At 38.3% G+C, this 27,809-nt stretch overlaps 1 protein-coding gene across 2 annotated transcripts in view; it reads left to right on the forward strand.

Moving 5' to 3' along the window:
• Nucleotides 1-27,809, forward strand: part of PCDH10 (protocadherin 10) — a 97,427-nt gene that overhangs the window by 57,432 nt on the left and 12,186 nt on the right. Inside the window, exon 5 of one of the 2 annotated variants that reach the window (XM_089672206.1) lies at nucleotides 25,231-25,284. The exons of the other annotated variant lie outside the window; for it this stretch is intronic. Within the exon in view, the coding sequence (XP_089528332.1) occupies nucleotides 25,231-25,235 (5 nt within the window). The 3' untranslated portion in view covers nucleotides 25,236-25,284. The remainder of the gene's footprint in view (nucleotides 1-25,230; nucleotides 25,285-27,809) is intronic. 2 annotated transcript variants of the gene reach the window in all.

Here is a 27,809-nt window from a genome sequence, read left to right on the forward strand (position 1 = left end):
GGAAAGTTGATACCCTAAGTTACCTGCTAAGAGGCATATTGAGTCCATGGAAGATTTTTTTTTTCCAAAAGTTTTTGGACAAAACATGACCAAAACATTATTTTTTTTACACAAAGGTGTCACTTAAATGATATATTGCTCACACAAGCCATGGGTATATGTGGAATTACACCTCAAAATACATTCTGCTACTTCTACCTAGTATGGGGATACCACGTGCAAGACTTTTTGGGAGCCTAGTCAAATACTTACCATGCTTCTTATCAAATTCCTTGATTGATTGATTGATTCCCTATCAATTTCCAAAAAGGGGTCAATTGGGGGGAGTGGGGGGGGGGGGGGGGTTGGTGCCATCCTGGCATTTCAGGACCTCCGAAACTGTGTTAGGTAGTGAGGAGGTGTAATAAGGAAATAAAGTCCTTTAAAAGCCTGAAGGTGCTTATTGGATTTTGGGGTCCTGTATTTGGCTAGACTGCCAAAAAGTCTCTCACATGTGGTATCCCCATACTCCGGAGAAGTAGTAGAATGTATTTTGGGGAGTAATTCCACATATGCCGATGGCATGTGTAAGCAATAAATCATTTAAGTGACAATTTTGTATAAAATAAATATTTTTTTTGTCATTTTCCAAAAACTTGTGGTTAAAAAATGAATTCTTCTGTTGACTCAACATGCCTCTCAGCAAATAGTTTGGGGTGTCTACTTTCCAAAAAGGGGTCATTTTGGGGGGTGGGGGCATTTTATACCCAGCATTAAAAGTTTATACCACACATCATTCACTCTTTTAACCACCTGAAGACCAAGCCTTTTCTGACACTTTTTGTTCACATAAAAAAATCAGTATTTGTTGCTAGGAAATTCCTTTGAACCCCCAAAAATGATATGTTTTTTTTTAAAACAAACACCCTAGTGAATATTATGGTGGGTGCTGCAATTTTTATGTCACATAGTACTCGCGCAGTGATTTTTCAAACGCAAATTGTTTTTAAAAATACATTTTTTTACTTTTAATGCACAAAAACACAATATATTGGTCAAGTATTTGGTAAAATATAAAGGATGATGGTATGCTAAGTAAATAGATACCAAACATGACATGCTTTAAAACTGTGCATGCTCTGTGCATTGGCGATAAACTGCATACATTTTTAATATCCATAGGCAACGTTTTAAAAGCCTTTACAAGCTACCATTTTAGATTTACAGAGTAGGTCTAGTGCTAAAATTACTTCCCTTGATCTGATGTTCGCGGCAATACCTCACATGGTGCAACAGCTGTTAACATACCAGCACGGGGTCAATGCTCGCACACAGGAGCGAACGTGCATGGAGGTGCTTTTTAAGTTATTTTGTTTTTTTTTATTATTTTTACACTGTCCCTTTAATTTTTTTATCACTCTTAATGCTATCACAGGGAAGTGCAAATATCCCTTATAACTTCAATGGGCATTGTCATATATTATTTTTTTTAAATCTGGAGTCTATCATACTCTAGATATCTTCTCTACCCTTACATTATCTAATCTCACCAAGATCAGTGTGATTAGATGCTTTTCAAATTACAAATGGCATTGTTTATCCTGCGTAGCTTCCGATTTCTTAGACTATAGAGATGATTGGCACCATTCCAGTCTCTAATCAGCTCTATGGTCAGCTAGCAGAAACACCAGCTGCATTCTCAGGTTCCTCCGATGGCATGGAACTCCCCAAGAAGGCCATGGAAGGCAGCTGGGGAGGAGGGTCATCTTCTCCCGCTGCTTGTAAAAGCAATCCTGCAGCTAATTAGCCACTAGGATTGCTTTTACATTAAAGCTGATCACCGCCTGAAAACAACAATACCAAGATGATGCCTGCAGCTGAAGGCATCATTCTGGTATAACCACTCAAAGTCCAGTGAGGTACCAATATGTTGCTGGTCCTTGTTGAGTGTATATGTTATGTCCTTTTTTTTGTATGCAGCTTGTGGGCTGAATGAAAAAAAAGAGAAGAAATCTCTGCTAAAAAAAAAGTGTATGCCCACCATTAGAATATACCTCCCTGCATCCATCTTCTTCTAATGATCACACATGAAATGTGCCAACAAATATTATAAAATACATATGCTGAAGCATAGGGGCCATCCACCCACTGGCCACCCCAGGCCCCCATGCTTCGGCATATATGATCTTTTTTAACTGCGGATGAAAAATCTCACCCAACAGCACTGCCCACACTGACTTATGTACTGTATATTCTGAGAGCAAGGCCCTGTTTCTGTCAGAATAAACAAGTCAGTGCTGCAGCTGAATGGCATTCCTGCAAAGAAAACAGTAAAATTGTAACAGTAGAATGGTAACAACAACGACAACAACAAAAAAACTATACCTAGTCTTGATTTTTAAACATTTTAATTTTTGGGGGGGGGGGGGGATTTGTACTTTTTATTTTTATGCTTTTTTTTACTTTTTTTTTTTTAAGCTTTAACTTTTTAAAACAGATTGTAGGGTCTCTCAAAATGCAATTTTCCTGACTACCTAACATCTTTCGAGACCCTGTGTAAATATGTGCCCTGAACTGTGTCATGCTGTACCCTATACTAATAGTCCACTAGTGTGTGGTAGTGATAGAAGCAGTCCTTGAGGCAGAGACCAGGTTGGCCAGGAAAAGAGGGACAAAAAAAAGCGGATGTCATGCCTAATTTTATGTCGGCTACAGACCCAACATCTTTTTTGGGGTGTCTTTTTGGTTGGGGTACCAGAAAATGCCTCTCATGCAGCCGGCTAACTGCATATATGTTGGGGGTTTGAGCCACAGCCACCTTCTGGATACAAAAGGGCCGTGATGATCTCTTCCTGGAATTTTTGGAAGGATCCATTTCATCCAGTTGCTTTGTAAAGCACAAAAGCATTATACAGAGCCAATTGAAATAAATAAACAGACATTTTTTTGTACCAGCATCTGACTTTTTGGGAAAATAAGTATGGTTTCATCATCTGGTCATTGAAGTCCACCCCTCCCATGTTAAGGTTATAGTCATGGACACAGAGGGGCTTTTCAACAAGACCAGCTGCCATGGCAATTTGGATGGTCGTGTCTGCGTGAATGGAAGGCAGGACGAAAACATCCTGTTTGTCCTTCTACTTCACTGCAAGCAGTTCCTCATTTCTCAAGCAGGCTTTTTCTCCCTTTCTAAGATATATATAGGGGTATTTACAAGCCGATGGGGGAAGCCACGGAGATTAGGTCGCACGGTGCCATATGCACCAATTCCAAGATTGTACAAATGTCTAAATAGTGGCATGCTTGAATAAAAATTGTCCATGTATAAGTGGTACCCCATATGGAAAAAGGATGACACCAAGTCCCAAACTATCTTGCCACTGCTCCCCATGTAGTCTGGGCATCTGGGGGGCTATATTTTCCCTCATAAATCCAAAACCTATATGTATAGCCTGTTGCCCTTTCACAGGTCTTATACATCTTGACCCGATATCTGGCACACTTGCTGGGGAGAATATGTTTGAATGCAAGGCAGCTAGAAAAACTAATGAGGGCCTCATCAACGCAAAATGTTTTGCTGGGGAGTATAGACATCTGCAAATTTTTGGTTAAGGTGATTTATAAGGTGCCGAATTTTGTGGAGCCGGTCAAATTCAGGGTCACCCCTTGGACGACAGAGTGTGTTGTCGTTGAAATGCATAAAACACATTATACTCTCATATATATGCCTGGCCGTGGCAGCAGAGAACACGGGCATATGATGAATTGGGTCTGTGGACCAATACAACTGTAATTCTTTTTTTTTTTTTAGTAATGCCCATGTTGACGGTTAGGCCCAAAAAACTTTAAATTCAGAAAAGTAATGGGTTTCCATGCAAATGGTCTGGCAAGGTTTAAATTTGGGTTGGCGGCGATAAACTGTTGCGCATATAACTTACTTTGATCCACAATCAATGCCTACAGATCTTTCGTGAAAAACAGCTCCAAAAAATCAAGGGGAGTATTTAAATTTGCTGTTTCCACCTGAATTAAGGATTTGGAAGTGAATGGGAGAAGTACAGGTGTTAACGAATTTGTGGGCTGCCAATCGAGATTTGCAAGCACATCCGGATGGATTCTAGGGACTCATGGGAAAAAGAGCACCTGGCTGCCAAGGACTGCTTGAACCACTACAAAAAAATTTATCGGCAAGTGCTAACAGAGATCAGGCCTGATTCTGCGAACACTGCAGTTTTGTGTGTTCAAGTGACCGTGATCTACTGGCACTGCACTTGCTGTGGGAGAAGGGGGGGTAAGCGTAGGGGCTAAACGCAGGTGCCGGCAGGTGCTCATCACACTAACACTGCATTTTTGGGGACACTATACTAATGTGAACGCTGGTATAATGCTGATCTGATCAAAGATATTGATCCGTGCAGACACACTATACTAGCAATGGAGGTTTATTGTGTATGTGAGCATGTTCCTAGCATTCAAAGGATTAAATGTGATTACTGTTGTACTGATGGGCAATCTGATGCTATCTAGGAGGGGTGCTAACTGACGCTAATGCTATCTGAAATCACCGGCGACACTAATACAGTGATCAGCAAAAAATCCTTACACTGCACTAATGACAGGGCAGTGAAGGGGTTAACTGGGGGGGGGTCAATCAAGGGGTTAAATGTGTCCTAAAGTGTTCTAACTGTGAAAAAAGTGCTGCTTTTACTCACTGTGTGCCTAGAGAGAGAAGATGTCATCACTTCCTGTACCTGTGTAACTGCAAACACAGGTACAGGAAGATCCCTGAAAGGACAGGGATCAATTATCCGACTTAGGCCGACCATCACTGGCCTAAATCAGATGATTGATCCCTTGGGGATCAAATCACAGCACCCACAGGTCTGCGAGGGCTTGTGCGTGCCCCCTCAGCCTGTATATATATACGTGATTTTGCGCACCCGTGCTGCCCTGTAGCAGTATTTCTGCTATAGGGCGGCACAGAAGCGGTTGAAGGCTTATTTATTTGTATTTTTAAACAAACACATCATATTCGCCAGGGAGCAGGGCCCTCCTAACCCTCTTGTATTGAGCTGTATCATTGCTGTATTGTCTCCCTTTATACTGTAAAGTGCTGAGCAAACTGTTGGCGCTATATACATCCTGTATAATAATAATAATCATATGTACCTGCTCTCTGCAGTGGTTTTTCACAGACCAGCCCAGATCCTCCTCTTCGTAGGTCTCCCGGCGGTGCTCCTGGCCCCTCCCTCCTGTTGGGTACCCCCAAAGCAGGCTGCTTGCTATGGGGGCACCCGTTACTCCATTCATACATGGAGCCGTGGCTTGGCCCCACCCCCATTCTCTTCTGCATGGCTAACTGACTGTGATTGACAGCAACGGGAGCCAATGGCAATGAGAAAAGGAAGTCCTGGGATTGCTGAGACTCCAGTGCACATCACTGGATTGAGAGGCGGCTTAGGTGAGTATTGGGGGAGCTAGGGTGTCTACTGCACAGAAAATACTTTTTTACCTTCATGCATAGAATGCATGACGGTAAAAAACCTTGAGCCTTTACAACCACTTTAAATATATACTTTTTTTTCTGTACCAAGGAACCACTATGCTGTAAGTTCAGCTTTCACGTATATATAAATCCAAAACAGTTTTTATTCTATGTTGGATAGAGTAGGGTTAAAATCGCTGTCTTTATTTTTCATCATTCGTGTCTCAATAGAGAGAGTTTTCTTCACTTCCTGTCCTGTAGACTCAACCTGTTATAATGGAAAATTAACATTTTAAATTCACCATCATTTTTATTCCTGGTGATAGGGGACACAGGCAGCAAATAAAAATCTGATAGTGGTTCTAAACCTGACTTCTCTATCCAAAGCTTAAAAATAAGTGTCTTTAGTTATACTTTAAAGTGATAACAAACAGCAAAGTGTTAATTGCCATTATGCATCCACACAAATCATCTATATATTATGTCAATGTGCTTTGTTTTTTTTTTCTTTTCTTTTCTTTTTAATCCTCTAAGTACCTTATTCTTGCAGCGCTTTTGTGTGGTCAAATGATCTTTCCCTGCTCTTTGGTGTCTGCAGGGAAAGATCTTTGGGAGATGATTCTATGACTCTGCTGATGCTCTCTACTGTATGATCCTGTGTCTGCACAGCCCAGAGATTGGTGCTGTGCCAGTCAAATGACTGAAAGAAAAAAACCGTTTCAGAAGAGCAATTCAATGCACTGCTTTACAGCTCCCTATAAATCTTTATTACACATTAAATGTGTACTTTTTTGTGCATTAATATGGTGTGGGCGGAGTCAAACATGATTGACATTAGCTTTCATTTTGATCAGAAAGCATCTGCATCCAAAGCTCTTTTTTACTTTACACTTATTAGCAATAACATTTTTTTATATATAATGCAGATTTATATTACAACAAAACTTTATTATGAGTTTCCTAATGAACCGCTTTCCGCTTTTCTCTGTCAATCACTGGGTCGTGGCAGGTGATTACTTGCGGACACCCGGTGATTAAGGAGCATTACTGATGGAGGGAAAGATCTGTATGTAGATAATACAGTTCTCTCCCCTGTCAGCTCCTGCACAATCCTGCAGAGCCATGCAAAACGATGTGCTTACAGTTTAAAGCGCACACACAGCACACAGTAAAACAACACACAGTTAACCCTTTGATCGTCCCACATGTTAACCCCTTCCTGCCCAGTGCCATTAGTACAGTGTCAGTGCTTTTTATTAGCACTGATAACTGCATTGGTGTCACAGGGGATGTCAGTGACACCAAGTCAATTCCCCCCAGAGTCAGAATGCCCACCGTGGTCCCACAGTCCCGCTATAAGTCTCTGTTGGCCGCCATTACTAGTAAAAAAAAAAATCCCAGTATATATACCGCCATTTGAAAACGCTATAACTTTCACGGAAACCAATTAATTTACATGTATTGGGATTTTTTTTAGCAAAGAAATGTAGCAGAATACATTTTGGCCTATATTTATGATGAAATTAGATTTTTTAATTTTTTTTACTAGACATGTTTAATAGCAAAAAGTCAAAAATATTGTTTTATTCTCACAATTGTTGTTCTTTTTTTTTAATTGCACAAAAAATAAAAAATGCATAGGTGATCAAATAACACAAAAAGAAAGCTGTATTCGTGCGGAAAAAAAGGACGTAAATTTCATTTGGGTGCAGAGTTGCATGACCGCGTAATTGTCAGTTAAAGTAACGCAGCGCCATAATGCAAAAATGGCCTGGTCAGGAAGGGGGGTAAATCCTCTGCAGGGGAAGTGGTTAATGTAATCAATCAGCATACTCTTTTCCTGCCCCAATAGTGTTTAGCAATAGGAGGACATGGGGGAGGAGGAGAGGAGTGTCATTTACCACTGGGTATACTCCCACATGTTTGACTCTATAGTCATTTGGGCTGCACAGATAAGAAAAAGGAGTAAATGAAGAGATTAAAAGGGAACTAAAACTGGAGCATCCTCAGTAGATGACAACAGCTGGTCTACACAATATCAGAATGCAGTGGGGACACAGATAAGAGGAGAGGGACAGCTGAAGGCAGGATTGACCAGGTATATTTTACTCTACACAAAACAAATGTTTTAGTGGTTTTATGATCATGAACACTCTGTTACAGAATATAACATGTAACGAGAGTTGTTCATAGTCTGGGTTTAATGACACTTTAAGTTTCTATATCTTTATGAACATTTATGATATATATTGCAACATAAATCAGTTTGGCTCTGGTCCATGACTAATGATGTTTTGGAAGAAAAAAGGTTTTGATTCAGCGATGTTTGCGTATATGGCCATGCAGAATTATAAGTGATCTGTGGAAAGGATACATTGAGTCCCAGTATAATTGTGATGATATCACCATATAATTACATTAATCATGCTATAACTTGCTTTCTGGCATTCTTGTTCAGAGTTGTTATGCATGGAGGCTTTAACTAAACTTGAATTATTAGTATTGTTGTTAATTGGTGATGCCAATAGAGATTGTAGCTCTGTCCTTTGTCCAGGCATTAACAAACATTAACAAAAAATGTCACTAGTGCATTCAGTGCCATGTTCCATCCTGCTCATTTAAATTTTCTCTTCACTGCAGTCAAAAATGAACATCAACTTGACCCCACTAATAATCTGAAGAACAAACAAATGTTCCTGAAATTAAAATATTTTAACAAAATGATTCTGGCGAATGGCCAGTTTATATCCTAGTCTTGTTTATGGGGATAAGACATAAGGTCAGTAAAACGTGTGTGCATTTAATTCAATGGAGAGTGTCCCTCTTATGTGGTAGAGTCAGTATCAATGTTGAAGCAGGAAACAAGCCATTTTCAATTTCTTCAGATTTTTTATTGAAGTGTTGATTTTGGCAGAAGGTGTCAACAACTTAGAGTAAAATTTCAGCATCCCCACAGTGCTACACTATTCTTGTTGGGGAATGAGAAAGGCAAACCACATTAAAAATATTTCTCGGAATTATACAACATGCTTGCACAGCAGTCATATGTTCTTACTTGTGACAAGCAAATAAAGTCCAACAAAAATACCATTGTTGCTATGTTTGCTTGTAAAAGTGTCTTTTTTAGCCGAAAGAGTACTAAAAGCTAGAACTTTAGTTTTCAGACATCCACATTTAGTTTAACTGACAAAAGAGTGCCCATTCATAGAATAAAGATATGTTCTGTTGTATCATAGATCCTATCTAAGGCAGAGCAGTATTTTGTACCTAGTAACATTATAGTAAAAATAGCAGAGATAACTAGACCTAAAAGTGTCCACATTGTATTGTAGTGGTATGTGAATACTGTATGACATATTATTCAATATGTCATTAGAAGTGGATCTTCAACTGAACATTTGCTTGATTAATTTTATTATTTTAAATAAACTTGCACATTAGTCTTTTACAACAATGTTATACATGTTGTAGTAGTATTTTTTTTCAAGGCAAATTTGAAAATAAAATGCTGTACATCTCTGCAAAATATGCACATTGCTCTGTGTTTATCCTTCCCTTTCCCACAATTAGATGTCTAAAACATAAAGGCTAATCATTCTGTAGTCTTGAAGAAGTTGGAGGGCTTTTGAGATAATGCAGAAAGTTTGCAGGGGACACAGACCATCAGGGCTGGGATGAGGGGCAGGAGGGGCAACTTCCCCAGGGGCACTGTTTCATAGAGTGGTGGTGCCATGTGTTGAGCTGCAGCCTCCTCATCACAAGAATATACAAAACCTTTGCAGAGCAGTACACATTACAATTTCTGTTCTCTGAGCTGATGATCCAGATGTTTCCAAGACTGATCACAAATCAGCAGGTCACATTTGCAGCTATTAACGTAAATGACCATTCATTAAGATCTAAACTCCTGGGTCATTCAGTATTCCTGAGTCAGCTGGTGTGAAGCAATCACGTCTTATCAAGTTTATTCTTAAGGGACTACTAAGTACAAAAGTAAACAATGTTTACAAAAGTAAAAATATTATTCAACTAATCTAGGGTCCACTTTTCGAAGCCCTGCACACTAAAACAGGACATAGACTTTAGAGGATGATTGAATGTGGAAATCACAAATAAAATGTATCTCAAATTCTTCAAGCACAGCTTCAACTATACCTGCCTAGGGGTTGCATGTTCTCCCTGTGTCTATGTAGGTTTCCTCTGGGTACTCCTACTCCAGTTTCCTTCCACACTCCAAAGACATGCTGGTAGGTTAACTAGCTCCTGTCTAAATTGGCCCTAGTATGTGTGAATGCAAGTTAAGAACCTTAGAATGTAAGCTTCTTGAGGGCATGGAGTGATGTGAATGCACAATATACATATTTAAAGTGCTGTGTAACTTGACAATGCTATATAAGTACCTGTAAAAAAATAAACTACAGAATTTAATGATTGAGACATATGAGAGTTCCTGTTTAGGCCATGGGAGGAGAGACAGGAGGACATGCCACACATTGTCAAGGTTTACCAAAGGGATGAGTTTTATTCATCTACCTCTACTACTGTCATAGGGAACTGCCTGTACCTGTCCTAGAAGTGTCACCTCATGCATTACATAGTGGGTAACTACAGGTGGCCATAAGTGGTCAGGTACTTGCATATCCTGTAGATATCAGTACAATTAGGGTTTGAAAACGATGATGAGCACTAGTGTCACTAGAAAATTCAACAAGTTTCACCATATAATTGTGGCAAGATATGGCCTTGCATGGCCAGCTTTAAAGGCCAAGTTATGGACATTCAAATATTTACATATTCTCGATGAACAGTATATAGGTTTTAAAACAAGTCCTATTTTCATTTCCATGCTTACCTTTAACCTGGCCCTGTCCTGAGCAGAAGGTCCACTCTTCCACCAATGTGTGCCAAATTGCGCTCCTTTTCCTGCTGATTAAATCGTTCAACCCATTTCTTGTGAGTCTCAGCTATCATGAACACCCCCCCCCCCGGGGTAATACCACACTACTTTGCACTCACAGGTCATTAAGGGTTTTTTGGTGTAGGTCCAATGACTGTCACTGCCAGACCTTTGATGTGTTCATGCCGGCCATGGAGACCCTTGGAAAAAAGAATGTATACTATTCAAAGTACAAAGGGCCTCAAGGAGGGGGAGAATGTGGTCCATTAAACATAGATTTCTATTTTATACTAATGTATTATTTGTTAACAATCTGTAAATACATGCATGTTCATAGGGTGGACACAGGTTCACGTAAAGGTTTACTTTAAGGTTACTAATCATGCACACTCTTATAAGCCTATACAAAGGAAGCTGAGCAGTTGTTGTTATAACTAAGATGTGCCTTCCCTTTTCAAATGAATAGGTAGCTGTTTATTTTCGCAGATGAATGGAATGCCATCACTCTAGTAGTGAAATACTTCATGGAATAAATTGATAAACATTTTTGTGTGCTTCTAGATTTATAACATGGATAAAACAGTTAAATGAACAAAATTGTATTGCTGTGGTATTCAGTAACCTGCAACAAATAACCTTTACTTGGCTATATAAGAACAGGAGAATTGTAATAATACTGCAAACCATTAAAATAGCTGAAAACCGTATATAAGAGGTTGCATGTGAACCATTAAATTGAAGCATAAAATCTTTAATTTCTAGTATATTTCTCTAAGTTAATGTATTCCTACATATTATTTCACCTTTGTCTGTAAAAAGTTATGACTATCTATAAAAATGTAAATTCTCAAGTCCAATAAGACAATAGGTTTCACAAACAGTAGTCACAAAATTCAGCTAAATCTGTAAGGGGCAATAAAGATATCAAATTAAAAGAAGGTATACAAAGACATACTCTATGCAGCAAAGAGAAGGAGCTGGTAATTAACCTCTTGATAACTAAATTCTTATCACATGGCAAGAATGGGAGTAAAGGAAAAGCCTGCTCTTCCAGCCATTCATCCGATTCATTGCTAAACTTGTTTCATGTTTTTTGAATTATCATTTGAAGAAGGGAAGAAAACAAGACCAGCTAAGTGCACCAGGAATACTGACTGCTATTGCCCTTGCAATTGGACTAAAGAACAATTCATATCCCTGCCAACATGGGGCATGTCCCTCAACCAAAGTAATTAGCAGACGGCAGAGCTAAATTTCCAATACTGTAGCCTCTAAGCACACAAACTTTGGCACCTAAAATAATACCTTTTACCTGAGCTCACTTTTTTTTCTTTGCATAATTCCTTATTTTTCTAGTGCTTACATATATGAAATTATTATGTTTCTATTGATGACACAAAACATGTGTGGACTTTAACTATACAAAGCAAATCCTGCCCTTTGCCTCTCTGTATCTGTAGGACTAGACCTACTGTGCTTCATGGTAAATTCTTTATACAGACATAAAACAACATTTAAAAAAAATATAAAACCTAAACAAGAAATCACTACAATAACATGAACAATTGAGTACTGTCCGTGATACTTTTTTTATTTGCACTAACATACAATTTTGAGGACAAGCTTTCGGGGATTGTCCCCTTCTTCAGGTCCAAGCAGTACTGATCACAAAGTGTTAGCAGAATGTTGGAAGAGATGTAGGGGATGGGAAAAAAATAAAAAGAGAACAGAGATAAGACACAGCAAAAGCAAAGTCTGGGGGGGGGGGGACAACAATCACAGAGGCAGTTATGCTTGAGGTTGAGGTGATAGTCATAAAACTGTTGGATAATGAGTGAGGAAAATCCAACATTTTTATAACTATCACCTCAACCTCAAGCATGACTGCCTCTGTGAGTGTTGCCCCCCCCCCCCCCCCCAGACTTTGCTTTAGCTGTGTCTTATCTCTGTTCTCTTTTTATTTTTTTCCCATCTCCTACATCTCTTCCAACATTCTGCTAACACATTGTGATCAGTACTGCTTGGACCTGAAGAAGGGGACATTCCCCGAAAGCTTGTCCTCAAAATTGTATGTTAGTGCAAATAAAAAAAGTATCACGGACAGTACTCAATTGTTTCTGTCGCAAATGCACTAATACGGCTACAATCACCTCAAGTACAATAACATGTAAATTATCCACTAGTTTTATTTTAACTTTAAGGCAGATATCAAAGATTAAGTGTTTGAGGAGTGTTGCTAAAAGCTTGGAGGTTATTTTTGGGTTTAAAAAATATATAACCTAAAAATAAATCACTACAATAACATGTAAATTATCCACTAATTTCATTTTAACTTTAAGGCAGATATCAAAGATTAAGTGTTTGAGGAGTGTTGCTAAAAGCTTAGAGCTTATTTTTGAGTTTAGATTATGTGTTAAGGGTTCAAGCAAGAGGAAAGGTGTTAAAGGGTGATTAATGCTTGTTCTTGGCACCAGGAACACTGCATTGAAAAGTAATGGCTTCAAGATCTGGGAACTAGCATACCTGAGTGCATTTTAGAGAGCAGTAGATATGTGCAATTATATATCTCCAAACCAAAGACACGGATTAAGGTTGGCTATAGAGAGTTCAAATCTGAACCGGCTGAAATTCAAACCACGCATGGGCAGGCTGAATGGATTTTCCATGCAATTATTGCTAGTGGCTGGTATAGCCTAGCAATAATCACTGTCTTCTCCCAGCGGGGACGGCTCCACATCCCCCACCGGGAGAATACAGTGACTCGGTCAGAGGCATTCCTCAGACAGGAATTGAGTGAATTTCTGCTCCGTGTATGGTCTGCCTAAGATTTAACCAGCTCAGACATGAATGGATCATGATTATTTATTTCAAATAGTCTTTATTGAGGAGTTCTAACATACAGAAGAAAAAAAGGGAAAAAAGGGTATATAGGCATTGACATGAGAAGAAAATTTTGAAGGTTCACATTTGATATACACATTACATAACATAGGGAGAAACGAGAATGAAGGATCCCCACCAACTGGCTAGGGAAACTATAGGGTTTGATTGTATTTACATGAGAGGTATACTCGATGTCTTGTGAACTTTAGTGGGAACTGGATATGTGTAATTGGGGAAGGATAAGAGATAGGAGAGAACAGGGGGGGGGAGGGTAATGGAAGGAGGGCACCGGTGTGGTATGGATTAGAGTAATTTAATTTGGTATGTATCTGTAATAAATCTATTATGCAATTTGGGTTTTTTAACCATCGGGACCAATGGATCACAAATTTGTGGTAGGAGGAGCTGTGGCTGGCTATTCGTTTTTCCATCTCACATTGGAGATTAAGATCTGATATGAGGCGGGTAAATGAAGGAGTAGTAGTAGAGCACCATAATCTAGTAATATTGAGTTTGGCAGCTGCTAAAATATGTATAATAATGGTACGTGAGTTTGTGGGGAATTTTTCAATGCCAATGTGTAGAAGAGCTAGGGCGGGATTTGGGGTTGCAGGCGTTTCCGTAATTGAGGTGATTATTTGGAAAACTTTGTTCCAATAGGATTTGAGTGATTTACATGCCCAGATTAAGTGGAGAAGTGTGCCTGTGTCTCCACAGAGTCTCCAGCATTCCCGTGATTGTTGCGGGTAGAATTGGGATAATTTAGCAGGGGTTAAATACCCTTGGTGGAGAATTTTCAGGTATGTTTCCCAATGGGAAGAGCATTTCGAGGCTTTGAAAGTGATGGTAAAGGTCTTTTCCCATATATGCGGAGCTAGCGGTTGAAAGAGAGTATTTTCGCCAATTGGTTAGAGACGAAGTATGTGTAGCATATTGTGTGTCAGTAATAAGTGTGTAAAAAGTTGAGATTCCCTTCTTAGGGTAGGTGGTCCTGTGAAAAAATTGGTATGCGGTTGCAGGGATTCCCATTTTGAGTGGTATATTAGTTTTATGGAGCAAATGGGCTATGCGCATATAGGAGAATTGTTCCGTATTGGGGAGTTGAAACTTCCTTTGAATGGCATGAAAAGAGTCTAGGTTAGAAGAGGTGAAAATGTCTTGAATGTGGAGTATGCCGAGATTTTCCCATTTTGTCAGGTTTAAATGGGGAATGATAAAATGGAGAGATGAGAGTGGAGTAGAAGCTTGTAAGTTGGCTTTATGTAGTCGGTTATAAGCGGCAAAATCATGCCAGACTATTAGAGAAGCTTGTATGCAGGGATGCTTATGTAGAGTCTTAGCTTGAGCCAATCGGGGTATAAATAGTAAGTCAGTTATATTATGTGGAAGGTACATGGAGGTTTCCATGACAGTCCAAACTTTTTCAGCGGTGGGGTGCCACCAGTAGAAGAGTTGGTCCAGTAGAACCGCTTGGTAGTATGATTTTAGGTGTGGAAGACCGGCTCCACCTCTGGAGGGTGGGCGTATTAGGAGATTTGTGGTATATCTAGGTCTTTTCGAGTTCCATATGAACTTGTTCAACATCATTTGGAGTTTAGAAAAGAAGGTGTAGGGTACTGGGATTGGAAGTGTACGGAAAATATAGAGTATTTTAGGAAGTATGCACATTTTAACCGTTGCTATTCTGCCTAGCATCGACAAGTTAGTTGTACATAAGCTCTTAAGTTCCTGTGGGATGGTTTCGAGTAGTGGTTTGTAATTAGCCGTATATAGTTGGCTAACATTGGCAGATAGTTTAATTCCTAGGTAGGGGATATTTTGCTTTTCCCACTTAAATGGGAAGTGTTGAGAGAGTAGGTTTTGCATTGCTGAGGGGGTGTATAGGTTTAATATCGATGATTTAGGTTTGTTAAGTTTGTAATATGAAACCGCTGCATAACAATGGATATGTGCGCGTATCGCTTGGAGTGATTTGTATGGGTTTGTTATCATTAAAATAATATCATCTGCAAAGAGACTAATTTTGTGTTTGTTGTGAAGAAATTTAATACCTGTGAACTGGGGATCATCTCTGAGGTTGGCTGCTAACGGTTCGATAAGTAAGGCAAAGATAATAGGTGACAGGGGGCAGCCCTGTCTAGTTCCATTGGTTATGGAGAAGGGCTGGGAGAGTGTGCCATTAGTTAGTACTCTGGCAGTAGGTTTGAAGTAGAGAGATAGAATCGCTGAAAGCATCCAGTTTGTAATGCCGAATTTTTGGAGTGTGAGTGTCATAAATTGTCAGTGAATGCGGTCGAATGCTTTTTCCGCATCTAGTGATAGGAGGAGGGATGGACGATTTTCAGATTCAAGGTGATGCAGCAGCGATATTATTCGTCTAGTAGCGTCAGGAGCCTGTCTACCAGGTATGAATCCTACTTGATCTGGATCATGATTATTTAGATGTATTGCTCCTCTGCTGGGTGAATCATCAGACAGGACCACACATTTTTTCTTCAATTACCTGCTGACAAATGTCTAATGTGCTCAATGATTAAAGTGTAAGTTTACATTTGTTAGTGAATCTATTCACCACCCCCCACATATGGACATGGGCATCTATAGAAATTTACAAAGAAACTGTCACATTCTAACTGTTAGCTAAGCACTAAATGTTACATATTTGCTGTACATTTGTGCAGACGGTGAGGGCACTTTTATTTGTAAACAAAAATGAATGCAAATCTTTTCACTGTAACTATAGTCTTTCTCTATTTATTTTACATGATACGAGAGTAAAAATATCAGGCATTTTCTTTTTATTATTTATTATGTACATATTAAAAGATAAACTTTAAATGATGTGCTGGAAAATGTTTTATATGTTACTGTGGTGTACTTCATTGTGAAATCTATGTGCTATTGTAGTGAGTTTTTTGCCATGTTAAAGTGAAGCTCCACCCAAAAGGAGAAGCTCCGCTTGTTTGCACCCTCCACTGCCACGTTTGGCATTTTTCTAGGGGAGGGGGTACCTGGTTTTGAAAGAAACTCGCTCCCACTTCTGCCTCAGTTTTCCACAGGTCCCAGAAGACTACGGTATCAGTCACAATGCACATCACAACTTGCGCATGTGCAGTAGGAAGCCCTCTTCATTTTCAGTTTCCCTTACTTGTAGTGCCAGCACTGGAAAGAACTAGCCCAGGTGACAACAGTGCTGGATTCCTGGACAGGTAAGTGTCCTTATATTAAAAGTCAGCAGCTATAGCATTAGTATCTGCTAATTTAATTTTTTTGGGGGGGAGCCTGGAACTCCTCTTTAAATAGTGTGCATAAGGGCTCGTGTGGATGAATTCAGGGCTCTTGTTAATGGCATCAGTTTGAGACTCTTCTAAGATATTTCACTATTTATTGGCAAGTGCATTTGACCTAAAAATGTACCTATTTCTGACCTTTATTTTACCTGCTTCAAATGGATTTGCAGTCCCATAGACTTGTATGAGAATGCAAAACCCATCTCACACAAACAAAAGGCCATCTACATAGTCCCTAACTATACTAAACTACATTGTTGCCTTATTAATATTAATGTATTCCATAAAACTTTACAAAGTTAAAATTGGGAAAAGAAAATATGGATGTTGTTGTTTGTAGGGTAGTGCAGACAATTCTTTAAAACAACCCTCTCAAAAATGAGAGGACACTGGATACTCTCCCTAAAAAAATACATACATTTAATACATGAGGGCGTCTGAGTATTTCCTTAACCACTTCATGTCCGGACACTTTTACCCCCTTCCTGTCCAGGCCAATTTTCAGCTTTTAGCGCTGTCACACTTTGAATGACAATTGTGCGGTCATGCAACGCTGTACCCATATGAATTTTTAAGCATTTTTTTTAGACAGATAAAACTTTATTTTGGTGGTATTTATTCACCGCTGAGATTTTTTTGCTATATAAATGAAAAAGTCCAAAAATTTTGAAAAAAAAGTGTTTTCCTTATAACATTTTGCAAAAAAATAATCTTTCTTCATAAATCTTGGCCAAAATTGAGTCAATTATCTTTTTAGTAAAAAAAAATAACCCAAATTAGTTTATAATCACAAATTATAATTTTAAAAAAAAGTTTACATTTTTATTTTATTTTATTTTCTTATATTATTATTATTTGTTTTTTTTTTTTTGGTTTTTTTCTTAACATACTGTCACCCTAGCAGTACAGTGTCACCATAGTGACACTGTACTACTTGTGGGGGGTGCTGAAGATTTTTTTTTTTTTTACACTGATTGCTTTTACACCCATAAAGGCTGTGAAAGCAATCATTTCTATTTTTTCAGGCTGCATTCTTGCAGCCATTGAGAAAGGCTGTGTGAGCTGTGATTGGTCACAGTTTGTCACATGGTACAAGGCTGTTGTGAATAGCCTTGTACCATGTGATCTCTGTGATCATTCACAGATTTCACTAGTAGTAAGCAATGATGTCAGAAGTGACATCTTGTTTACTACTGTTCATGTGATCACTGATTGGCCAATCAGTGATCACATGATCGGGACCTCACACAGAGGCCCCGTACAGCGATCGGTGCGGAGAACACAGCGGGCACCGGATCGTGGTGCCACGCCCTCCCCGGGAGCATGCAGGCCAAAATGGCGGGCACCGTTTATGAACGGCAACCCTCCCCTGCTCCCATCCGGCTGTTTATATACATGGGCCGGACAGGAAGTGGTTAATAAGGATCACTTGTTGCTAATATGCACTATGCTTTTTTTGTGGCTCCCCACTGAGAGGCAGGTTTTGAAGTTTATTTTATTCAGAAACTGTATTCCTTTGGATTTTCCAGTCCATCTAATTTATGCCCTGATAGTTATACCTAATAATCTTTTTTTATTCATGTGTGGTTACATTGTCACACATTGCTTTGGAATAATTTGGGTTGGGTTGATTTACAAAAGCGAAAGAGGCAGCTAATTTTGTAAGGGAAGATGCACTTTACAACTGAATTTTCTACATAACTTAACCACTTGTTGACCGCCTGGCCACATTGTACTGCAGGCGAGAGCTGGCTGTAGGCAATGCACCGCCTACTTCTAGGCTTGGGTTGCATGTGTGTGCGCCTCCCGCCCAGCACCAGCTGTGATTGTACACAGTGGCAGCCTGTCAGCAAGTGCCGACCAATGATTCACAGCCGGGAGCTACTGTTCAGCTGTGTGCAATCATGCACAGAGTTCTTGTGTTGATAACCAACAAAGAGCTCTGAATCAAGGGAGCAAACTGTCAGTTTCTCATGCCTGCAAAGCAGCACACTATACACATATTACACATAGTTAGGCAGATATTTAAATCCTTTATTGTCCTGATGTTAACCCATTCCCAGCCAGTGTCATTAGTATAGTGACAGAGTATAAGGTTATCACTAATCACTGTATTAATGTCACTGGTGATGTCAGTGTCAGTTAGTATACCTCCCAGCCAGCATCCGCTAGCGCCAGATTGCCTGCCACACTATCCCAGTTTGTTATAAGTCGCTGATCGCCACCAGAGTATAAAAAAATTAAACAATAACATTTCTAGTATATATACCATAGTTTGTAGGCGCTATAGCTCTCACGCAAACCAATCAATATACACATATTGGAATTTTTTATCAAAAACATGTGACAGAATACATTTTGGACAAAATTTATGAAGAAATTAGATTTTTTTTATGTTATTATATCTGTTATATAGCAGAAATGAAAAAATATGTTTTTTTTTCAAAATGTTTTGTCTTTTTTTGTTTATAGTGTAAAGAAAAACAATGGTGATCAAAGACTATCAAAAAAAAGCTCAATTTGTGTAAAAAAATTATTTAAATTTCGTCTGGGTACAGCATTGCGTGACCGTGCTGTCGTCAGTTTAAGTAGCCCAGTGTTGAATAGCAAAAAATTACTTAATCATGAAGGGGATAAAATCTTCTGGAGCTCAATTGGTTAAAGGCTAAGTTGACTTTTAAAGAAAAAACTAGTAAATGCACATATTTTGGGAGGGAAAAAAATGTGCATTTATTATTTTTTGTCACAGGAGCCTGCAAAACATTGCACCCACAATCTGTGAATGATGGGTGTAATGCTAGGCTCCTGCAGACTGCTCCTCTATCTTTCTGCCTGTGCTTCTATAGGGCTTTCAGTTAATCAGAAATCTGGAGGAAGAGTCAATAGACTATGAGTGTGCTCAATACCACACTCATATTTCATTGACAACTACAAGTTCATCTGTTGTAATGGCCGACAGGACTTGTAGTTTATTAATTCACAGATCTCTGTGAATAAAATTATTCCTTTTTTTCAGGCTGATTTTAAAAGTTACAGCAGCTGCAGGGTGGAGGAACCACTTCATGCTGTCACAGGTTGGGGACTTCTGGGGGTGAGGAGTGTACTTAGCAACATGATGAATGTTACACCCTACATATAGGTGTAAAATGTAATATGTTGCCAAGGGTGCAAGGAAAAAAAACAGCATTTTTGCTTGCACACGATTGAATGATGGCAATCAGCAGCACTTCACCTCATTCACTAAGCTTTGGGGATAATTCCCTTGCAAAATGCAATGTCCTTTGCAAAGTTAGCTTTTTTGTCTTTAATACATTAACCCACTGTGTATGGGCAGTGTGTTTTGGTTTTGTGCTGCCCTATGCAACACAAAAATTGCTCCCCCCCCATGAAGAGACCCTGACACAGGACAACACCTCCCTCCCCCACAAAGAGAGCATGTCATTGACCAACAGCGCCCCAGCCCCCCATACACTGGCAACCTTCCCCCCCCCCACCCCGGCAAGAGATAAGACACTCACCTCCACAGCTCTGGACATCCCCAGGAACAAGATTCAGGCTCTACGTACACCATCAAGCAGCCTGCAGCCTCTCTCAGATCCCACTTGGTCCCCGTGCTGCGTGTGTCCCTTCTTTTGGGGGCAGCACTGCCCACCTGAAAAATGCCACCCTAGGCAAATGCCTTGTTTGCCTTGTGGTAAATACACCACTGTGTATGGGTATCCAGAAGTAATGCACAAAAAAGAGAACATTATCACTATTGGAGAGCTAACTTCCAATGTGTCCTGTTCTCAGTTTCCGATTTTATTATGCTGATTCACGAGCCATTTTGTTACTAATAATATATTGTTTTAAACAAAAACAAGAACATGCACTCCCTTTTGGAATAATATTAAAAGCACACCAAAGCACTTAGGTTGATATCGTTATGTGCGTGTGAGCTCTCTGTTATATTTTTTTTCCATTCAATATTCTATTCCAATATAAAGTACCTCCAGCAAACAGAACTTGTTAGTAGCAAAAGAAAATATAAGTGCAACCTGCAAAAACAAGCAGTATACCAGATAGGTAAGAAACAAATTACAGGAAGCACAATCGTAGAACATTAGAAACCATCATGGGTAGGGGAAGCGAAGGGGTGAGAGTGGGGTAAGGCGAATGGGTGGGGGAGTATACATTATATATACAATCCAACAGCTTAACACAAATATGTGTGGCCCTGGTTACAGTAGCAGCTGGCCAGTAGCAGCTGCCGGGGAGAGGAGGGAACACCAACAATGGATGGGTCATAGTAAGCCTATGTATGATGTCATCACTCCCAGGCATTTCCAGGTGTTGTTGAGTGCTCTCTCATCTTCCCTGCAACGGCTGTGACTGACACAGGTGACATCACGTGACAAGACCAGCTTTTTCTTAAAATAGGTAAGTATACAGCTCTTTATTACACAAGTTAGTCAAAAAAAGATGTGAGGACAGGGACAGGGAAGGAAGCATTTTTAAGATAAGTTGTTAATTAATTTATTGTTTAATGTGTTAAAATCATTCACTGTGATTTCTAATCATGTGATAAACAAAGCATCCAATCAGGTGATCACATGCAGGTTGGAGGATTGTATGCAAACAAAACTATCCAGTCAGAAGATGGCAGTGTGCATCTGTTTAAAACTTTTATTTTCATATATACTAACAAAACTGAAATAATGATTATTTATGATTTAATCATTATAAAGATTACATTAAAAAAAATTTTTGCAGGTATTACAAAAAAAAAATTAACAAGGTATTTATAAAGCCTAATATGCTCTTAAAAATGTATGAAAATGATATAGGTAGGCAAATTAGTCATAGAGTGATCATGAAGTTAACCATAACACACTAACCTTGCGAAATTTGGTCTGGCCATCCACAGCTCAATGATCTTGAAAGGGTTAAATAAAAATCTCTAATTCCATATACTTTTTTTTTTTTTTTTAATAAATACCACAAACCTTCTGTCATCTTTTATCTTCTCCATCCTACTTAAGATTTTCCTTTTTACCACTGGTCACTATATCTTCCCTTTAAGACTTTCCAGAAATGTATTAAAGTTATTGTAATGTGGGATTCTCGAAATGTCACAATTTTTCAGAAGTTGGGGGGTTAAATAAAACACTTTGTTACATATTTATATACCACTTCTACATAATTCAGTGCACAGATATCAGAGATTAAAAAAATTGTCCCGGGTGTGCTGCAAACTCTGTAGTGCATATAATCAAAAAGAGAGAGTGGAACTTGAGAGGTGAACACACAGTGAAGATTTTATTTCAACGTTTCGGTGAGGCACAAGCTCATCTTCCTTAGGTCCTGAGATGAATACACAGTAAAGATTTTATTTTGATGAGGAACATTTTCGTTTTCCTCAGAACTTAAGCAAGATGAGCTTGTGTCTCGTCGAAACATCAAAATAAATTCTTCACTGTGTTTTCACCCCTCGAGACCCATAAGTGGCACCCACTCTTTGGGATTATATATACCACTTAAAATACATTTAAGAAGGTAGTTTATTTATTTTAATATATATATATATATATATACACAGTATATTATAACCATTTTCTATTTTTTAAGACTTTCCAAAAATGTATTACAGTAGTGTGAAAATGTACTATGTAGTGTAGGATTCTGGAACCATGTTACAATTTTTCAGATGTTGGGGGGAGAGGTGAAATAAACCCCCTTTTGTAACATATTAATATATCACTTTTGATAAATTGATAAAGGGTGTTCTAATTCTAATTATCCTAAATTCTGACCTTCATGTCTAGTAGTAGCAAGAGAAATCAGAAAGCCACCCTAGCTGTTTCAGGTTGAAATTATTACAGCAGCTGTTATTGTTTCCTCTGGAATGGGACCATCCCCCGGAGAGTTTGACTGATCTCCCATGCCCCCACCTCCTTAAACATTAGCATATATATTTGATCATTAAAAGTGTATATTTAAATGCTAAATATGAAAACTGAGGAAGTTTATTTTTCCGTTGATTCATTGTCAGTAGATGGCTATATGCCCAAGATGGTAGATTAATCTGTAGGCACTTCTGAAGCCAGCTTTATTTTAAAAGTACCCGGAGTGTATGTGCATAAAGTTTTCACTGACAACAGTCCTAAGGCTTTCCAAAAGGTGACAAAAGACAACATGTCAAGTTTGTTGATTAATTTTCCCAATGTTGGTTAAAAAACAAAAGTTGAAATCTGATTGGTTGCTCCGAGCCCCAAATCAATGTTTCTTCTGCTTTAGATTGTAGAAATCATGCCTAAAGTATTTTAGTAACACCACACAGAAAGGTCTTACATTTGATTTCCATGTAAGGAAATCCTCGCTAATGTGCCATGCCAGGATTAAATTTGTGTTGTGGTTAGAAGGGTACAGAGATTTTCTGCTCTCTTTGAAGCTTGGCTATCTAAGGGAATTTGTTTCGATGCAGTTTCTATGCAGTGGTCGTAGACATTATTGCACATTAAAGTCAGGATTTTTAAACGGATTATTGCTATGAAAGTTCCCTGGTTCTGTCACAACATGAATTTGATGGCTTAGGCAGCATGGAGTCTTCATCTATTTCACACATTTTAAAGCAAAATGGATTTCCTGACACATGCATAAAACTATTTAGAGGAAAATAAATGTTGAAAACAAAAATCTGAGCACTGGTGATTTCTCACTTTCCACATAATACAATAGGCTTTATTGCTGAAATGCTATAGAAGCAATGCAGGAAAAAATGAATGATATTTTAACTGTTTCTATTTCAACAAGGAAGGCATTCATTTTATTTGATGAGATTTTATTTTTAAAGCAACATACAATTTAATTTTTTTGCATGCATTCAGAGGGAGAATGATAGAGTAGTTATATAATATTTTGGAAATTTAGCCAAAATAATATTAATAATAACAATAAAAACCTTAAAAATACATTCATTATATTATATAATAGGGAATGTATCTTTGATAATTAAACTTCATATCATTTAAAGCATGTATTCTTTAAGATAAATATGCTTGTTCCAAGTAGTCCTTGGTATTAGTTTTGTTCAGCAAATAGTTGTTAGCTCTGGCTTGGATGAAGTGGTGAGGAGTTACAACCCCTGTTAGGTTTTTTTTGCATTCTAAGTGTCCATTAGGGATTTTCGCCCCAGTAGCATGATAGTTCTGGAAACAATTGTCACCGGGATTGTAAGTGAGGAAAATCTAACATTTTGAGTTGTCATAAGATGAAAAAAGTGCAGAAAACATCCACTGAGGATTTTTCTAGTGATTACTGTTTAAAAGGGGATTTCCACACTTTGAATAATTATTTTTTGTGTGGCTTTAACCATTCTTTACTCTGTCCAAAATCTAACATGTCTTTACATGTCCTTTAGGGTTACAGTTAGGTTGTGAATACATCCTTAGGTTTCATAAGTGAGGATACACATAAAGGGCTAAAATTAGGCATTAAATTTAGTGCTACATGATAGGGTGAGGATCAATATCAAGGATTAAGAGTTAAAGTGGTTCTAAAGGTACATATATTTTTCATTAAAATAATGAACACATCATACTTACCTGCTATTTATGGTTTTACACAGAGCAGCCCTGATCCTCCTCTTCTTGGGTCCTCCACCAGTGCTTCTGGTCCCTCCCCCTCACTGAGTGCCCCCAGAGCAAGCAGCCAAAGTACTATTGTAAGAGAATGGATGACCACACTCCAAGTTGCTGAAGAACCAAAGCTTTATTGTACCATAGAAAATCTATCATCAGGAATTAATGCCTATACCTGTCTTTATGGAGCTGTTAACATGTTTTTTATAATTGATTTCTACAATAAAGCTTTGGGTGCCCCATGAAATGCCCCTGGTACCTTTTACAGGCTTTTTGGGTGTGCTTTGAGTGTGGGCAAGGACACAGGGGCCCCATGATCCTCTATTGCCCGGGGGGCCCCATGAGGTGTCAGTCCACCCCTGCTTTGGGGATACTTGTGCATGCTTGATCCCAAGCCATCTCTATCTGTATATGGGACACACATTGTGTGGCTCAGTCACGCCCCCCGTTCCCTCTTCAATGTCTGTGATTGACAATGAGGAGAAAGAGACCCAGGAGAACCACTGTTCTTATGCACATCGCTGGATTGAGCTCAGGCTCAGGTAAGTATTAGGGGTGGCTGCAGGGAAAGCTGCACAATGAAGGTTTTTTACCTTCATGCATAAAATGCATGAAGGGAAAACAACATGACCCTGTACAACCACTTTAAGGGAATGTTTTGTGGTTTTATACCTAATTCTTTATTTATTTAGTATGATTAGGACAATTTTTTCTTTAAAATAAATATGAAATATTGCAATTTAGCACTTTGAATTCTGTATGCAAGACAGAAGGTAGACGTTTAGGTTTATTTGACATATCTGGAAAAAAACTAATATAAAATTGAACAAACCATTATAGTTTCACTTTAAATGTTGTGGCATAGGGTAAATTTGCTCTTGGTGATGCCTCACCTTTTCCAGTATTTCTATTGAAAATGCCCCCTCATAAAGTAATAACACAGTACCAAAGACTCTTTCATACTTCTAATTCTCTATTGTTCACAATACAGTTGTAAAACATTTATGCTACATGAAAAAAATAAATCTTTGTATGAAACAAAACATAACCCACCGCATTAACAATTTTATTTTGCAGAATAAAATAATCAACTTTTTGCAGTTGGCTGGGGCACCTCAGTTACTGTGACAGGTAAATTGCACCTAAACCACTTAAAATTTCCTTCATCTCTGTGGGGAGGGTGTTTTTTGTATTCTCACTGAATAGGACAATCAATGGAGAATTTACATTTCAGTGAACTTGCATGTTGGAGAAAAATTACAATCATTTGAGGTTCTAGACCCCTCTGTGGAAATGATCAGGAACCCTCATTGTATAGATAACATAACCAACTATTTACTGTGTATATTTCTTGAGATACATGATAATCCAGCAGTATGCAGCTGCTTGCTTGCATCCATCCAGTAATGATTAATATGTCCTGCTGCCAGTCACATGTCTTTTGTGCTCTTTCTTTTGGAAACAGTCATACATGGTGATGGTACTTGTTAAAACTCAGCTGCATGATCCCACATCACAGTACACTCCACTGGGTCCAAGAAGATGAAAGATAATAGACAGATTCATTGCAAAAGAGCTCTAATGTCTGCACCAAGAAGATGCCTTTGGCATGGCTAAAAACACTTTTACTATTGATTATATATTCTTTTGCAAGGTTGCACGTCACTGCGAATCTGAAGTTCATACATTTTTAAAAAATGATTTTGAAGCTTTGAACAGGGTTTAATAAACAAATGTAACCCTATCAGCTCTTTAGTAGTGCTTTAAATTAAATATCTTTTAAAGAAAATTATAATTCAACCACATGTATTTTAGATCTACTTAAAGTAGAACTTAGTGTATGCATGTTTAACAGGCACTTGCTTTGTCATCTGTGAAATACAATGCAAAAAGAGCAGAAACTAAAACTAAAGATCCTCACAGAAATATTCACAGAATCATAGCTCCACTCAAGACTGGCTTCTCTTGTACATGGACATCCTGGGTGCTGGCCATTGTAGTCCATCTCCACTCTTCGTTAAAAATATGAAAGAACGTCTGTGTACAGTAGTGCCTCCATGTTAAACTTTCCTTCCTTGATGCATTTCACTACTCCTGGTTTGCTCACAAGGATAGGGGAAGTCCCCTATCCCATATACTTGTAAGCAAACTAGGAGTGGTAAAGTGCATCAAGGAAGGTTGGTTTTTTGGGTGGAGTCATTACTATATGTAGTCAATTCATTAATTTTGTTAAAAAAAGGAGGAGCTAAGTGGAGTGCATTTGACATTCTTTCATATTTTTAAAGATCCTCACACACGCACGTGTTTATGTTAAAGGTCACATAAAAAATTGTAACTGTATTGTCTACTCTAATTTTGTAAAGTACTGTGCAAACTGATGGCACTGTATAAACTTTGTATAGTAATAATGGTAATACTAGTAGTAGTAATAAATACATTTGCTTCCCTCCCCATGCCAAAGTGTTGCAAAGCAGAAAAAAAAAAAATCTGTAAAAAAGGTTAATAAATATATTTACCTTTCTGTGTATTCCCTACTGGTCTACTGGTAGGGGTGATGACAAGTAATGATGCCCAAACACAGTGCAGAAACTTTTTCTCATGAGATATGGGCTACTCAGCATTTCCCAAGATCTCGCTGGATGGGGCATGACATTACCCTTGTGGACAGAAGCCAGAGGGACAAAAAGTATATTAAATACATTTTTCTTTACAGGTTTTTTCATTCTTATTTTTGCAGCACTTTGATATAAGGGTAGGGGAGCAAAGTAAATAAGAAACCTTGCTTTTTTAGTTAAAGGTCGGCTTTAATAACACAATACAAAAGAGCAATTGTCTACTTGTTGTCTGTTTCAAAATTGTTGTCCAACTTTGATTTTCTGAGTGGAGAAAACTGATTGGTTTCCAATGAATTGATACATCCTGCTGCTCTTTTCACAACGTTATTAAAGCCCGCCAGTGAACAGCCAGATTTTCCCAAACAAAACACTTTCCATGCTTGCTGTCTGTTGTGTGTTTAGCTAGCAGGGTCAATGAACAGACTGGATTTTTGTGTAATTGTTTGTAGCCATACCTAATTCATATGCATTTCCACAAGCCTATTTGTAGGATTTTTTTTTTTCTTCCTTACAAAACTCACCTGGGAATCAGTTTGCATAAACACAGTCTTAATTAGCGTAACACAACCTTGGAAAAAAGTGCATGAGGAACGCAAATTCCATCTTTAAAAATGTAACTGCAGCACTCAGTAACCTAATTCTGGCCATATTAAAATACTATATTTGTATAATAACAACTTATTTATCCTGCTAACTTTATGCTGATAAGTTGAGTAAAATTAATTTATAGTATTTAACTTCTGCTTCAGCCATTAGCCCTTGATACAAGCATTCAATTATTAAATTGTAAATTACATTTTTCCAATTTATGACTAGTACATATAAGTACGTGTACAGATTTGTCTCTTAATTCCTTTGTTGTACCATTAATTGAACACAGTTTTGTTATGTTGTTACGCTTACAACTAAACTCAGTCACCTTTTTTTAATATATATTTAACATATTTGCCTTATAGATATTCGTAAGAGAATTTTGCTGAGTATATAATACAAAACAAAACTTCAACTGATTGCCTTAATTCCTGCAATATATAGAGATCA

The sequence above is a fragment of the Staurois parvus genome, unplaced genomic scaffold, assembly GCF_062004578.1.
Source record: "Staurois parvus isolate SC_StPar_1 unplaced genomic scaffold, SC_StPar_1.0 ptg000122l, whole genome shotgun sequence".
In the NCBI taxonomy this organism is placed as follows: domain Eukaryota; kingdom Metazoa; phylum Chordata; class Amphibia; order Anura; family Ranidae; genus Staurois; species Staurois parvus.